Below are 14,126 nucleotides of genomic sequence, written 5' to 3' on the forward strand. Positions count from 1 at the left end.
CGTCCTCAGCTGGGCTTTGGAGAAGCCGAGAGCGCGCGCGGGGGAACCAGGGAAAGCCGGTTGCGCGCTCCGGTAGGCGCTGGGTGGCTACATTGGAGCGACTCCGCGTAACCCCGGTAGTGTTATTTAAAAGATGGGATGTGCTATCCAGGAATTCCTGCAGATGTTAATGCTTTTAAACAAATTGAAGAGACTTACATGCCGCATGCCTGCTTATTCACCCTAAAAGACGCGTGGCGGTGAAAGGATGTGTTTCCTTAATGTAGGTTTTCACTATAATTGTTTTGTGTGTGTGTGTGGGGGGGCTTTTAAAGTGGTGAGGGGCGGGGGAAGGTATAAAAATATGCAAACCTGATTTGCAATATAAATCATCATGGAATTTCTATAAAGCCTCAAATGCACACTGAAACAGTAGCTTCTCCCTGATGTTGTGAGTATAATATGTTATATTATAGAAGGTCTGAATTAAGTTCTACTCAACCTGAAACTTACTGGGAGATATAGCATTTTTAGATCAGAATCATACAAGCCGCCAAGGTATTCCCTCTGACACTCTGGAAGTGAACGTTGGTCTTTGAAGAAGTAGGATAGGAAGAATATTGATACTTTTGAACTTGGCTGTTGGAGAAGACTCCTGAGAACGGAAAGCCAGACAACAAATGCGCCATCAAATAAAAACTCAGAATTCTCACTCCTGGCACAAATGATCAGGCTCAAGTTATCTTACTTTGCACACATCAAGCAAAGACTGATTTCTGGAAAAGGGTCTAATGCTGGGAAAGGTGGAAGGAAAGAGAAAAAGAGGACAACCAGCAAGGTAGATGGATTCAGTGATGGCACTCTTGGAAGACTGAAAGGTTGTCATGGATAAAATCTACATATGTGGTTGCTAGGAACTGAAAATGACTTGATGGCACACAAGCCATTATATGCTTTTAGGAGAAACACAGGATAAAAATCGAGGTTGAAGTAACCTGTTCAAGAAAAAGTCTTCTTGATATTATTGTAAACAAAGTCTCACATCAGTTTAAGGTGAAACTAAGAGCTACCCCAGTTTTAATAAACAATGACTCAGCTATAATATCCATAAACAATAGGATAATTAATAAACAGTGATGGCTGTATGCTCATAAATAGGAGTAACATCTTTTGTAAAAGAGGATTGCCAGCCTCCCCAATACTGAAGTGGACACTATTTCCAGTTGGTCAGTAGACATGCTTCTAAGTATCCTGGAATTAATTAGGAGTATCCAAATTCCCAGGGTGTTCATGTAGGTATGCGTCTACCATGTGTTTTTATAAATTGTTGTCGTATTTGATGTTTTAATCCTATCTTAGTTGTCCAGAGCCACGTGGCAAGTAGGAAGCTATATAAATTGAAAAATATAATACTGTGTCATTCTTTTCACAATATAGTTGGTATTACTTGGTGGTTTTTGAACTGAAATCAGCCTTATTGACCACCAACCACTCCTGGTATTTTTCCAGAGGTCAATTAAACAACATGCTTACATCAGAAAAAATCCACTGCCTTGTCAATGAACTCTGAATAATAGATTCCACAAAAGTTCAGCCATTCTTCCTGGAGCTTACTCAACTGTGAAACCATTTCTTCTTTCTCAATAATATTGAGTACTTTTCCACCCAATAATACAACACCATTTTGGGATCAGCTCTGGATCTGAGCTTAAGATGTCATTGTCTCGAGAAACTGAGAAATCTATTTCTGTCTCTTAATTTAGAAGAAACCACAATTATAGTGGAATTTTATTATGAATCATTGCAGTTCTGCAAATCCAATATGTTGGCAGGAATTTGTACTTCTCTATGACTGCCCACCCTTCAGAAATTCATTCTGTTCCTGGAGTTTGTATCTTCTATATGCAATGTTCAGAATTTTTCCATCACTATCCCCAATCTACATCAAGGTCCTAATCCAGTGCCTAGAGGTGGTTGGGGTCTGAATGGGAAGAAACAACTCAACCCTTGCAAGACTGAATGTTGATGAATATACAATTCTTTATTGGCCAAGTGTGATTAGACATACAAGGAATTTGTCTCCAGTGCATAAGTTCTCAGTGTACACACAACAATAATGATAGATCATTATCATAGTCATCATAAAAATACATTCATCATAAAACATGAGATACAAACAGTGATAATCATGGATATTAAATAAACAATCAACATAAATCATACTAGGGTACTAAGTAAACAATATAAATCATAAGATACAAGCAACAAAGTTATAGTTATTTTTTGATGACATATTTGATGGTAGGTGTCCATTTTAAGTCTTGAGACATTATAGAACCTAGAAACTTGTTGCTATTGTGTTGTCTAGTATTGTGAATGGTGGTAGTGTAGGAGGGCTTCTCCTAAAATCTACTATCATTTCTACAATTTTAAGTGTGTTCAGTTCAAAACTGTTCCGGCTGTAACACAAGGCTAGTTGTTCAACCTCCTGTCTGTATGCAGATTTGTTGTTGTCTCAAATGAAACGTTGTATCACTGTTGTATCTGCAAACTTTAGTACTTTAACAGAAGGAACCTTTGAGATGCAGTCATTGATATATAGAAAGATGAGAAGTGAAGAGAGAACACAGCCCTGGGGGGGAGGGGCTGTGCTAATTGTACAGGTATCTGATGTCATTCTGCCTAGCTTCACTTGCTTCTTCCTGTCTGTTAGAAAGCTTATGATCCACGTACAAGTGTGGTCATATTTGGGTTATCTAGGTCTGGGGACTTTCCAGCTTTAGCACCAAATAAAGAAGTTGCATGTCACATTTGGGTTTGGGCTGGTGTGTAATATGGGGATTGTTGTGGACTGCCCATTCTGCTCAAATAGCAGGTGGCATCTGCTATTTGGTCTTTGCATAGATTCATTTTGTAGACCAATTGTGTCCATTCTTGGACTGGGAGGAACATTCTTACAGTCACTCGGGCTTTAATCACCTCTTGTGTGGACCATTGCAATAGAGTCCACATGACAAAATCACTTGGAAGTTGAAGTTTGTTTAGAATGGAGTAGTATAAGCAGCTAGAAGCATTTCACATTATACCCAGGTAGCATCTCTGCTTTTTAACTTCTGCTGGTTGCCATTAGTTTCCAGATGCAATTCAAATGCTGATTCTCACCTATAAACTGCTTGTGGGATAAGGCCTGGTTATTTGAGAGTCCATCCGTGGTATCTGCCAATCCTATACAATTGGATAGAGTTAGCATACTTTAGGTATCATTAGATTAGATTAGATTAGATTAGATTAACAGTTGGAAGGGACCTTGTAGGTCATCTAGTCCAACCCCCCCGCCCAAGCGGGAGACCCTACACCATTTCTGACAAATGGCAGTCCAATCTCTTCTTGAAAGTTTCAAGTGATGGCGCTTCCACAACTTCCGAGGGCAAGCTGTTCCATTGGTTGATTGTTCTCACTGTCAGAAAGTTTCTCCTTGTTTCCAGGTTAAATCTCTCCTTGTTCAGTTTCCATCCATTATTCCTTGTCTGGCCTTCAGGTGCTTTGGAAAATAGCTTGACTCCCTCCTCTCTGTGGCAACCCCTCAAATATTGGAACGCTGCCATCCTGTCTCCCCTGACTATGTTTATTGATTAAACAACAACACCTGATGGGACTGAGGAAGATGTCTTCTCTATCATGGTGTCTGGAACATCTCCCCCAAAACTTGTGCAGCCCCTACCTTGATTTTGTTTAAGCAAACTTTGAAGACATGGCACTTCTCTCTGTTCCTGGAATAAGCAGTATGATGGGTCCCTTTTAGGGGAATATGGGGAAATGGAAGTTATGTATCTATTGCTCTCTGAGATGTCAATCTTTTTTTTTGTTGATGATGGTAGCAGGAGTGGGATTCAATTTTTTTAACAACTGGTTCTGTGGGCATGGCTAAGTTGGTGGGCATGGTTTGGTGGTCGTGTGACTGGGTGGACATGGCTTGGTGGTCATGTTATTGGCTGGGCGTGCCCAACTCAATATCACTCACATTGAGGCACGCATCTCCTCGCCTGGCCTCTCATGACTGTGGGGATGCTGCAACAGTCATAAGTGTGAAAAATGATCATAAGTCACTTTTTTCAGTGCCATTGTAACTTTGAATGTTCACTCCACACAAGCAAAGTACCAACAAAGGAGGGGGAAAAAACTCCAGAGACGTTCCCGAGACAGGAAGTCTAGTCCAGTCAAGAATGTAATAAGGGTTAACGGAGAGGCAGTTTCTGTAAGCAACACCAGAATGTTTCCTTCCTGCCTTCCTTACAGGATTAGGCCAGTAATTTCTTCTAACAACCAGTTCTCTGAACTGCTTAGAATGTCAACAACCGGTTCTAACAAATAGGTGCGAACCTGTAGAATCCCACCCCTAGATGGTAGTGATGATAATGTTTTGTATTTAACAGTGTATTGCCACTGACACCATTATAGAATTGGGTGGCTTTACAAATTTGACAAATAAATCAAGAAAACTAGTGGTCATAGTAAGATGCAATGATAGAGATACTGGAAAAAGCAACAGGTTACACAATCACTAACACAATAGCTTTACTTACACAAATTATAGAGGTAATACTGTCTGTGGGGTTGAGGCAAGGAATAGCGTGACAAAAGCAGCATTGTTATGTTATATAATGCAAGAGTCCCATTTCATTTCTAAGCACAGCATGACCATTCAACTGCCAAATGCATACAGGTAAAAATGTGTCTATGGGATTTATTTAATTTTCTTTTTGCAAAACTGGGAACAAGGAGATGTTTGTTATTTCAAGACCAGTGATACTCGAGAACACTGATTGGAGATGTTCTTTGCATTCTCCACTATGTATATATATGTTATCTTTGTTTTACAGTCAAAAGTAAAGACAATTGTACGGGCTTTGACTACTTTATATCAAACATATTTCATATACATTATTAAAACTAAAAATTAATTAATCATCAGGTTTAACTCTGATCACTGATAATTTGTTAGTACTCCTTTCTCTAGTTCAAAGTAAACATGGTGTATTTATTTTTAGCCAGAGGATTATTACCAGGTTTACCCCAGCCAGTGTACGGGATTGTTGTCATTAAGTTTCAGAGGGGAAAAAAGGAAGAAAGAAATCATTTCAACCATCTACTTGTGCAAGATTTTGAAGGCGGTTTAACTAATTTGAATAACATAGCTACAACTTTATGGAAAATTTATGGAAATTATTATACTTCCTCTAGTTTGAGGTTGATTTTGAAAGTGCTTGATAATGAGTGATTGTTCACATGCTTCTTGTTTCTGTAGGATACGGTGTGCTTTTGTTTCTCTCACAGATGTGCAAAGCCAGAACAAACTATGGCAAACTACAAGGCAAAGGAAGAAAAGGATGTGGTCAAAGACTTTAATGACGTTAACTTCCCTCTTTGAGGAGAAGGGGAAGCCACTCTGTACCTTCTCTCCAGCTACCCCAGCAGCATAATGGAGTATCTTCGATCACTCTTTGGGAGCCTGCAACAGGCTTTGGTTAGTGGCACCTATCATCTTTCAGGCTTGGGAGGAATCCAGAACTTCTGGCTTATCTTAAGGGGGCTTTCTGGCTTCCTGTACTAAAAGTCCACATTTAGTGTTTTTTTCTCTTCACCCCATTTTCAGGATTTTGTTTCCTCGTTCACTACTTATCTTTTTGGAAATGAACCTCATCCAGGAGCAGAAGAGGTAGGAAGTGGAAGAGAGATGAAGAACTGCAGAAACCACCATGATTCGGAAGTGGAGACAACATATTCTGGGTAACAAGAATCTGATATGGAATCATGATTTCTGTTGGAGTTTATCTGGTAGCCCTGAGGTGCTGTGACCTCTGGAGTAGAATTATCTCTGACCTGCAATAGAATTTACTTCTCCTTCCCCTCCTGCCTTCTTCTACAGGGATGTTTCTCCAAGGGAGCAATTGAAGGTCACTGAAGGTCCTTTCACAGCGGAGGTAGGTGTTGGTTAAGAGGAGGTGGAACAAAATCCATCTGTGCTCCACCTTTCCTTCAACAAAGTCCTTTCTTTTCAGATAACCCCACTCAGTCAGGAGATCCAAGGAACATCAGAAATTGCTGTTATTGGTGATCAGGCAATGGAGTCCTTTATCAGACCTTCCAAATTTCCCAAAAGATGTGAGGGACAGGAAGAATCTGAACAAAAGTTCTCAGGTGACTGAAACTTCTGGAATGTTGGTGATACTATATTGTGAGGAATGAAAGATTCCATCACAGGAAATCAACTGATTTTTTTTGACTAGTAGATTTTTATTATTCTTTCTTGGACTTTACAACAGCATAGATGGTAACATTAAATTAAATTAACATCTGTCTTTCTCCATTCAAAAAACTATGTCAGACAAAAACATAAATGTCTGAAAGACACAAAATGTAGTAATTACATTTAAAGAAACTGGAAGGTATCTGAAAAGTAACTGAAAAATTAACATAACTAAATATAATGAAAAGTTGTACTAAAACACCTCTAATATTTTTAAATTATGAGGAGACACTGCCAAAGATATATATGGTATTAACAGAAATGGCTAATGTTTTCCTATAATTTTTTATTGTTTACAAATGTGTTCAAAAGGCTCTTGAACTTGAAAAATTTTCCTACTAATGTGGATTGTAAAACAAGCTTGCACAATCCCTAGAGCTGTATACTCCTATTTCCTGTCCTTGTATGTGTATGTAGGAAGTCAATTTGTTTTTTAGTTGTGACATTTGCACATGAACTGAAATATATCTGCTTTTATTGGCAAACCTCTCTGACTTGAATAAGGGGCCAAATGCTTTTAGACTTGTTTATTATTCTATTTTATCATTGCATAATTTAATAGGAGTGGAGGATCTAGATTTCATAGTTTTCACTCATTTTCTCATGTTGTTTTTCTCCCATCATTTTCTGAACACTCTCACATAAATCCATTAAAGAGGAAAGGATTAAACAGCATAATGGTGTTTCTTCACAGGTAACAATAGGATCTGGGAGTATCTTCTTTCTTTAGCATTACATTTATATTAATTTATATTTTTCTCAGAGCTCAGGACACCAGAAATGAAGGTTCCCTCTCACCATTACACAAACACTGGGAGATGAATTAGGTTAAGATTTAAAAAAAAATATCTAAGGGAGCCACATATCCTAGTAAGGGCTTGAATCTGAGCTTGCCCAGGTCCAAATTCTTCACCACTGTATCATTGATTCTCAAGCTATGTGATTCATCTTACACTGAAGAATGCTGAAAATTATATATGCATAATTATATTGCCCAATGTATGTGTGTGTGTGTGCATATATGCCTCTTTATGTGATAATTATTGTGTTGTTACTGTACTGACAAAGATTTGACTTTAAATGGTCCTCTGTAATTTCAGATTATCTTGTGATTTGTCAGGATGAGGTCCATTTTTCTCTCTCAGCTATGTACTTTTTTAAAATGAATGTATTAGCTTTCTTGAAAAGGGTAAAACAGTTTTTTTCTCCTGTATATTGCAAGAAAAACATGTGAGAGAGATTATTTCTATCCTTGGTTGTTCTTCTCTATGGTATGCTCTATGGTTCTTCTTGAGTTGGCTTTTGACTTCCATAATTTCCAGCTAACATGGCTTTTCATTATGCTAGCAATGAACTATGTTAACACGCTTGGCTGCAAAAGGCTGGAAAAGGCTAATATGAAGTAATTGTCCTGTTTTTTAAATGCCCAGAGATAGAACATTTATTCTATTCTATATTCTGCTTAATTAGGACAGTATTTATTGGCCATATTAAATCAGAATATTGAAACTACTGTATGGGTAAAAGGAGCAGAGCCCCAGTCGCAGAAAGCTGTTTTAAATTCTTGAATGATCAGTCTTGGGGAAAAACCCAAGATCAATTTTATATTTTCTTATTTCTGCCCCACAGCATCTTCTGTATGCCTCAGTGACACTGCCGAACTAGGATCAACAACACCTATGACTGATAGCATCCAACAGACACCCTTGAAGTCACCAACTATGACTGGCGGACTCTATCAAAGAAAATATGAAGAATCTGCTTTAATGGAAATTGCAAAGGAAGACATAATAGAAGAGTTGACAGATGCAGTTTGTAGTCAGTATTGTAGTCAATTGAAGCCAGATGAACATTTGGCAGAAAGACGAGAACTTGGGCAAATGGAAAAGGCAGGAAAAACAGGGATGAGTCAGGAAGCAGAACAAGACAGAAATATATTAGCTGAGGGGATTGAGCAAGGAGCACCAAATTGGGCAGCATCTGTAGAACAGAAAAGAGGACCTGAAGGGGCAGAGTGGACTGGGGAAATTGTTCATGATAGTTTGGAAGAGAGAGCTGAGATTATGAATAATCAACAATTAGAGTTTGAGAAAGAACAGGAAGAAGGAAAGGTGGGTGAGAAAGAACAGGAAGAAGGAAAGGTGGGTGAGAAAGAACAGGAAGAAGGAAAGGTGGGTGAGAAAGAACAGGAAGAAGGAAAGGTGGGTGAGAAAGAATGGAGAGAGATAAATATAGCAGCACTAAACCAGGCAGAGGATAAGATGCTTGAAGAGGAAAGAACAGTTGGAAAAAGTCAGCTGTGGGATGAAGAAGAAGAAAAAATCACAGAAGATCAGGAAAAAGAGTTGGAAAATATGTTGTGGAATGAGGGAATTCAACAAAAGCTCCAAGACTTGACACAGAATAGAGAGGAAAATCAGAGAGGACAAGAAGAGGCAACATGGACTAGGGGAACTCAGCAAGATAGATTGGAGGACATGGCCAAGATGGCAAGAGACCAGCAGTTAAATGTTGAGAAGCAACAAGAAGATACAAAAGTGGATGGGAACGAACAGGTAAAAACAAGTGTGACAGCAGAAATTGAAAGAGACCAGGTGACGATGCCAGAAGAGAAAGGAAAAGATGAAAGAAGCTGGAATTTGGAAGAATGGCTGGGAGGAATTGAAGAGGGGAAGGACAAAAAGCTGGATGAAAAGGAAAGAGGACTAGAGGGAGTTACTTGGACAGATAAACTTCAGTATGATGCACTAAATGTTACAATAATGAAGACCCAGTGTTTAGAATCTGGGGAGGAACAGGGAAAAGCCACAGAGCTGGACACAGACCACCTGATAATGAAGGAGATAGCAGCAAAGAAGGAAGAAGTTCAGCAACCACCCCTGGACAAAGAGATGGAAACAAGCCAGAAGAAGGCATTAGAACAGGAAGAAAAGGAGATATATCTGCACTGGGAGCCCAAAGAAACTGAGATTATGATAGAACATAAAAGGGAGACACCAGAATTGGAAAAGGGGGGAAACTCTAAGCAGGGAGATTTACCTGAGAAAGGAAAGACAGAAGAAAATCTGAAGCAGGAAGTAGAGGAATCTGTGAAAAATGAGATACACTTTATAGGGGAAAAACAGGAACAGCAAACAAGAGAAGAATGTCAGGAAAGTAACCAGGAAGAACAGCCTGAGATATTGGTAGATACTTGTGGTCTTAGTGTAGTGCCTGAGACTACATCAGATCAGTCAACTCAACTGGAAGAGACCACAAAGAGCCTGGTCTATCCAACCTCTCTTGATACAGACCTCCTGGCTGGACCCAGAGCTTTCCCACATGATGTAAGCATAATTACAAACAAAAGTGCAGCATGAAAGTAGTCAGGAGATTGAAGTAATCACATCCATCTCTATTCTGCAGGTCACAACACTGGATAACAGTGCCCAGAAGGAACGGGTGTTGCTACATCGTAAGAGCTCCATTCGACGAGCACCCAGCTTGAAGAAACCAAAGCCATCAGCAGAGGCTCCAACACAAGAGACAAATATGGCTGAAGATGCTCCATCTTTATTGGAAGTATCAAAGAGACAAAACCCAAGATTGTCTGGGTAAATCTCATCACCACATCCAATAGTAATTGAATAGTAGATATTAGTGTTGTCGTCTTGAATTTTATCTTAATCTACCCATTTATTTTGCTTTCCCAGGTTTGGGTCTATGCACCCCAATATGATGGCTGAACTTCAGATGCGCCTGCAAAAGCCAAAGTGACTTGCGGTTCTGAGAGCTTTATCAAGTAATGAGCTTGCATGTTTTTGGCTCTATCCTGGATCAAGGCACCCTAAACCAATAATTTTGAAAGCAATGGAAGCACCATCTCTGCTCTCTAAAAACTGAGTAAATTAGATGTCCATTCTAAATTAAATGGTGAGTGAGGAAACATTGTGTACCATATGAATAGAAAATCTGAGAAGTGTTGCTAGACTATCTTGGCAGATCTGATATTTTTATCTCTTCACCTGAAATGGGGAACTCCAGCATAGCCTTCATTCTATTCATATCATACTTTGGAAAAACAAAGTAATTAGGTGGAAACTACCTAACAATTTTGGGAGGTTATCTTTAGATTCCATTATATGGTATGGAGTCTATCCTCACCATGCCACCAATTTAAACTCATCCTTTATTTTACAAGAATTCAGTGAAACTGAAACATGTCCGAAGAGATTATACATTGAATCCAAGAAGTGTGTGCTGATTAATGATAAGGACTGGGAAAGAGCTTGGAAGACTAGACCAAGAGATGCTGCCAAGGGAACAGTCAGATAAAAGTTAGCAGAGCCCTCATCTGGATAGTGGGCAGAGCAAGAGGCTCAGAAGGGACCCTCCCTAGTTTCTTGGGCTGTAAAGGAGAGGTGTATTTTCAAACACACAAGAGTCTGTCAATGTAGCTTTACAATGAAGTACAATTAGCTCACCTGGTTGTGATTCCTATCTGGTTTACCCTGCAAGGCTACAGTTACAGAGGAGAATTGGCAGCAGATGGCCTGTACTGTATTTAATCTTTACCCCATTTGTCAGAGTTTTCCCAAATTGCCCTCCCACCGCAGTCTTTCTCCCTATCTAGTTTAGGATTTAGACAGAAGATTGAAAAGATAACAAATATTTGATTGATCTATTTTTACTTCCAGGAGAAGATAGAGATGCTTGTAAGATTTTCTCCCTTCAAGTTTTCACCGAAATAACTTGGCCTAAGCTTGAATGTGATGCACTTTTGTGAAAAAGGCTTCAGTTGATATAAATACTGTATTTTTCGCTCCATAGGACACACTCCCCCCTCCCCCCAAGTGGGTGGAAATGTCTGTGTGTCTTATGGAAAGATAGATATGTGCCGCGGCAGTGGGATCCTTTTACAGTGCTGAACCCCGCCTCTTCTGTCTTTGTCATTGCCCGCCTCTTCTACCTCTATTCCGCAGTGCAGGGAGTCAATAGGCAGAGCTGGCACATGAGAGGACACCTATCTGTGGTCCTCTCATGCACTGCCTGGTTTTTTTTCTTTTCTTGTTTTCCTCCTCTAAACTTAGGTGCGTCTTATGGTCAGGTGCATCTTATAATGCAAAAAAATACGATACTATTTTGGTTGATCTCATTTATTTCTCAAGTGTGAAAATGCTGTTAGACCAATGGCTACAGGACCATTTTCCTGTACCTGGTTGAAGACATTTTTACCTTTTCAGGCTTGGGAGTGATGGTTTTATTTTTACTGTACTTATTTTATTCAGCTTTAATTGCTACTTTTAATTTTGTTTTCAGGTTGTTTTTTTACCATAGGTTTTTTAAAAACTTTTAATTGGTTTAAGAATAAGGTGCAACTATTAGTATTTAAGCTTAGTTGTTTTGTTATCTTTTGTTGTATTATTACAACACAGTAAAAAATGTAAATACAATAATGTATTATTGCAATAAAATAAAAGGTTGCTAGCTTTGGCAGCCCTTGAACTCTCAAATAAATGAGTAAAATGCAGTTATCAAACCATTTTCATTAAATCCTATCAATAATTCCTCACAAGGAAATAATTAATGAGTTGTTTGTCACTTGCATTTAAGCATAGGATAAATGAACCCTGGCATTTTTTTTCCTGTTGCATCCCTATGATGTCATCAAATTTTCCAACACATACCTGATGGAGCCTAAAGCAATATTGTACTTAACTGTTCCAATGTTAGAGTTGGTTTTCCCACTTAAGTGGGCAATAGCCCATGATAGTTTTCAGATAAGTGCTGTCAGGTGGTCCAATTCATTCATCCATTCTGGTGGTGGTGGTGATTTTGCAGGTGGGGTCAGCTTGGCATTTATCACCCACTTCAGGCTGGTGAAGGCAGTCCCTATATCCTTTTTAAAAAAATTTTTATTGGTTTTTAAAACAAACATAAACAAACAAAACATAAAAACATCAAGCCACCTTCCATATATATACATACAGTGTGCCGGTTGGTTTACAAATTGTTTTGTGCTTCGTAGTCTTCAATTACAATTACATTATATATATTCTCATATTTTCAATCAAGTATTAAATACATTAATATCATTATTAATCAATCATTTGACTATACTTTTATTCATTCATGTTTTACAAAGTCATCATATTTTATTTAATTTGTTTTATGACAGTTCATATTATCATCTCAAATCTATCCTACCATTTTGTAGATATAATAGGAAAAGAGTACATCTTTATATATTTATTATTTTCTAAGAATCTACATATTTCATTACTATGTTTTATTGTTTAACCATTGATAGAATAGATCCCAAATTTTATAAAATTGTTTATCATCTTGTTCTCTGATTTCAAATGTCAATCCACTCATTTCAGCACATTCCAATATTTTCTTAATTATTTCCTCCTGTGATGGTATTTTCTCATTTTTCCAGTTTTTAGCAAATACAATCCTAGCCGCTGTTAATACATTTACAATCAAGTATTTCAATTCTTTACTATATATTTCAGGTAAAATTCCCAATAAAAATATCTCTGGTTTCAAATCTATATGCTTTTTTGTCATTTTTTCCAACCATGTGTGGATTTTAGTCCAATATTTTTAAGCATCTGCACATGTCCACCACATATGATAATATGAGCCAGGTGTCTGATGACATTTCCAACATTTTTCAGATTTGTTCTTGAACATTCTTGCTATTATTGTCGGGGGGAAATACCACCTGTAAAACATCTTATACAAATTTTCTTTATATTCTGTTGACATTGTCATTTTATAATTTTGAGACCACAATTTTTGCCATTTCTCTAGATCAATCCCATATCCAAAATTCTTCCCCCAAGCAATCATTGTTTCTTTAACTTGTTCTTCTTCTAGTTTAATTTCTAATAAATATCCATACAATTTTTTAATCACCTTTTCATCAGTACCTGTCAAAATCTTATCTAAATCAGTCAATTTATCATAGGAACCTTCTGTTTTAAAGTCTTTATCATACCTTGAATGTATTTGTGCATATGAAAACCAATTCATCTTTATACCTTGTTCCTCTAATTTTTGTATAGATTTAAGTTCACCCTTTTCATTCAATATTTCACCATATCTGTTTGTTCCTTTTTATATATTATAGGATAAGAAAATGCTTCAATAGTCGATAGCCAGACTGGAATTTTCAAATAACATTGTCTTTTAATCTTCTCCCAGTTTAACTACAAAGACTCCCATATATAATGTCTTCTAAAATACCCCTGTGTTTTGGTTCCTTTCTACCATAAAAAAGCATGCCACCCCAACAACAGATCATGTCCTTCTAATGTCAACAATCTAGTATTTCTTAATGTTATCCATTCCTTAACCCACATCAAATTTGTAGCTTGGTAATACAACTCCCAATTAGGCAAACCAAATCCTCCTCTTATTCTAGCATCTTGCAAAAGTTTTAACTTTATTCTCGCTTTCTTACCTTGCCATATATATTTCAACACAATTTTATTTAAATCTTCAAAGTAATCTTTTCCAAGCCTAATTGGAATTGTTTGGAACAAATATAAAATTCTGGGTAGTATATTCATCTTGATTGTTGATATTCTCCCTATTAATGACAGTTGTAAATTTTCCCATTTCACCAAATCTAGCGCTATCTGCTGCTTAAGTTTGATATAGTTATTATCTTTTAGTGTACTGCATCTTGCTGTCAAATGTATCCCCAATTACTTAATCTTATTTGTAACCTGAATTTTCAATAGATCTGCCAGTTCTTCCTTTTGTCTTGATAGCATATTCTTTGTCAAGATCTTTGTCTTATCTTTATTTATTTTCAGACTAGCCACCTTTCCATATGTCTCTATCTTTT

At 37.7% G+C, this 14,126-nt stretch overlaps 1 protein-coding gene across 1 annotated transcript; it reads left to right on the forward strand.

Annotated features, from left to right (window-relative positions):
* Position 1: 1 nt before the first annotated feature.
* On the forward strand, positions 2 to 12,822 carry LOC113418580 (uncharacterized). The gene is made up of 9 exons (XM_087947558.1): positions 2 to 262; positions 5,285 to 5,503; positions 5,633 to 5,766; positions 5,906 to 5,960; positions 6,039 to 6,177; positions 7,916 to 8,397; positions 8,488 to 9,612; positions 9,692 to 9,879; positions 9,979 to 12,822. Exons 2-9 carry the CDS (start codon positions 5,459 to 5,461, stop codon positions 10,040 to 10,042), a joined length of 2,232 nt encoding a protein of 743 aa, XP_087803684.1. The 5' UTR covers positions 2 to 262; positions 5,285 to 5,458; the 3' UTR covers positions 10,043 to 12,822.
* Positions 12,823 to 14,126: the final 1,304 nt, after the last annotated feature.

The sequence above is a fragment of the Notechis scutatus genome, chromosome Z (genome assembly GCF_049901735.1).
Source record: "Notechis scutatus isolate UNSWTSFEM ecotype Mainland chromosome Z, rNotScu1.2, whole genome shotgun sequence".
NCBI classification, from domain to species: domain Eukaryota; kingdom Metazoa; phylum Chordata; class Lepidosauria; order Squamata; family Elapidae; genus Notechis; species Notechis scutatus.

Excerpts from the sequence above, each read along its gene's own strand:
- LOC113418580 (XM_087947558.1), top strand. The coding sequence starts at position 5,459 with ATGGAGTATCTTCGATCACTCTTTGGGAGCCTGCAACAGGCTTTG. Across the intron at positions 9,613-9,691 it reads CCAGAGCTTTCCCACATGAT|GTCACAACACTGGATAACAG; the intron begins GTAAGCATAATT and ends TCTATTCTGCAG. Across the intron at positions 9,880-9,978 it reads CAAAACCCAAGATTGTCTGG|GTTTGGGTCTATGCACCCCA; the intron begins GTAAATCTCATC and ends TTGCTTTCCCAG.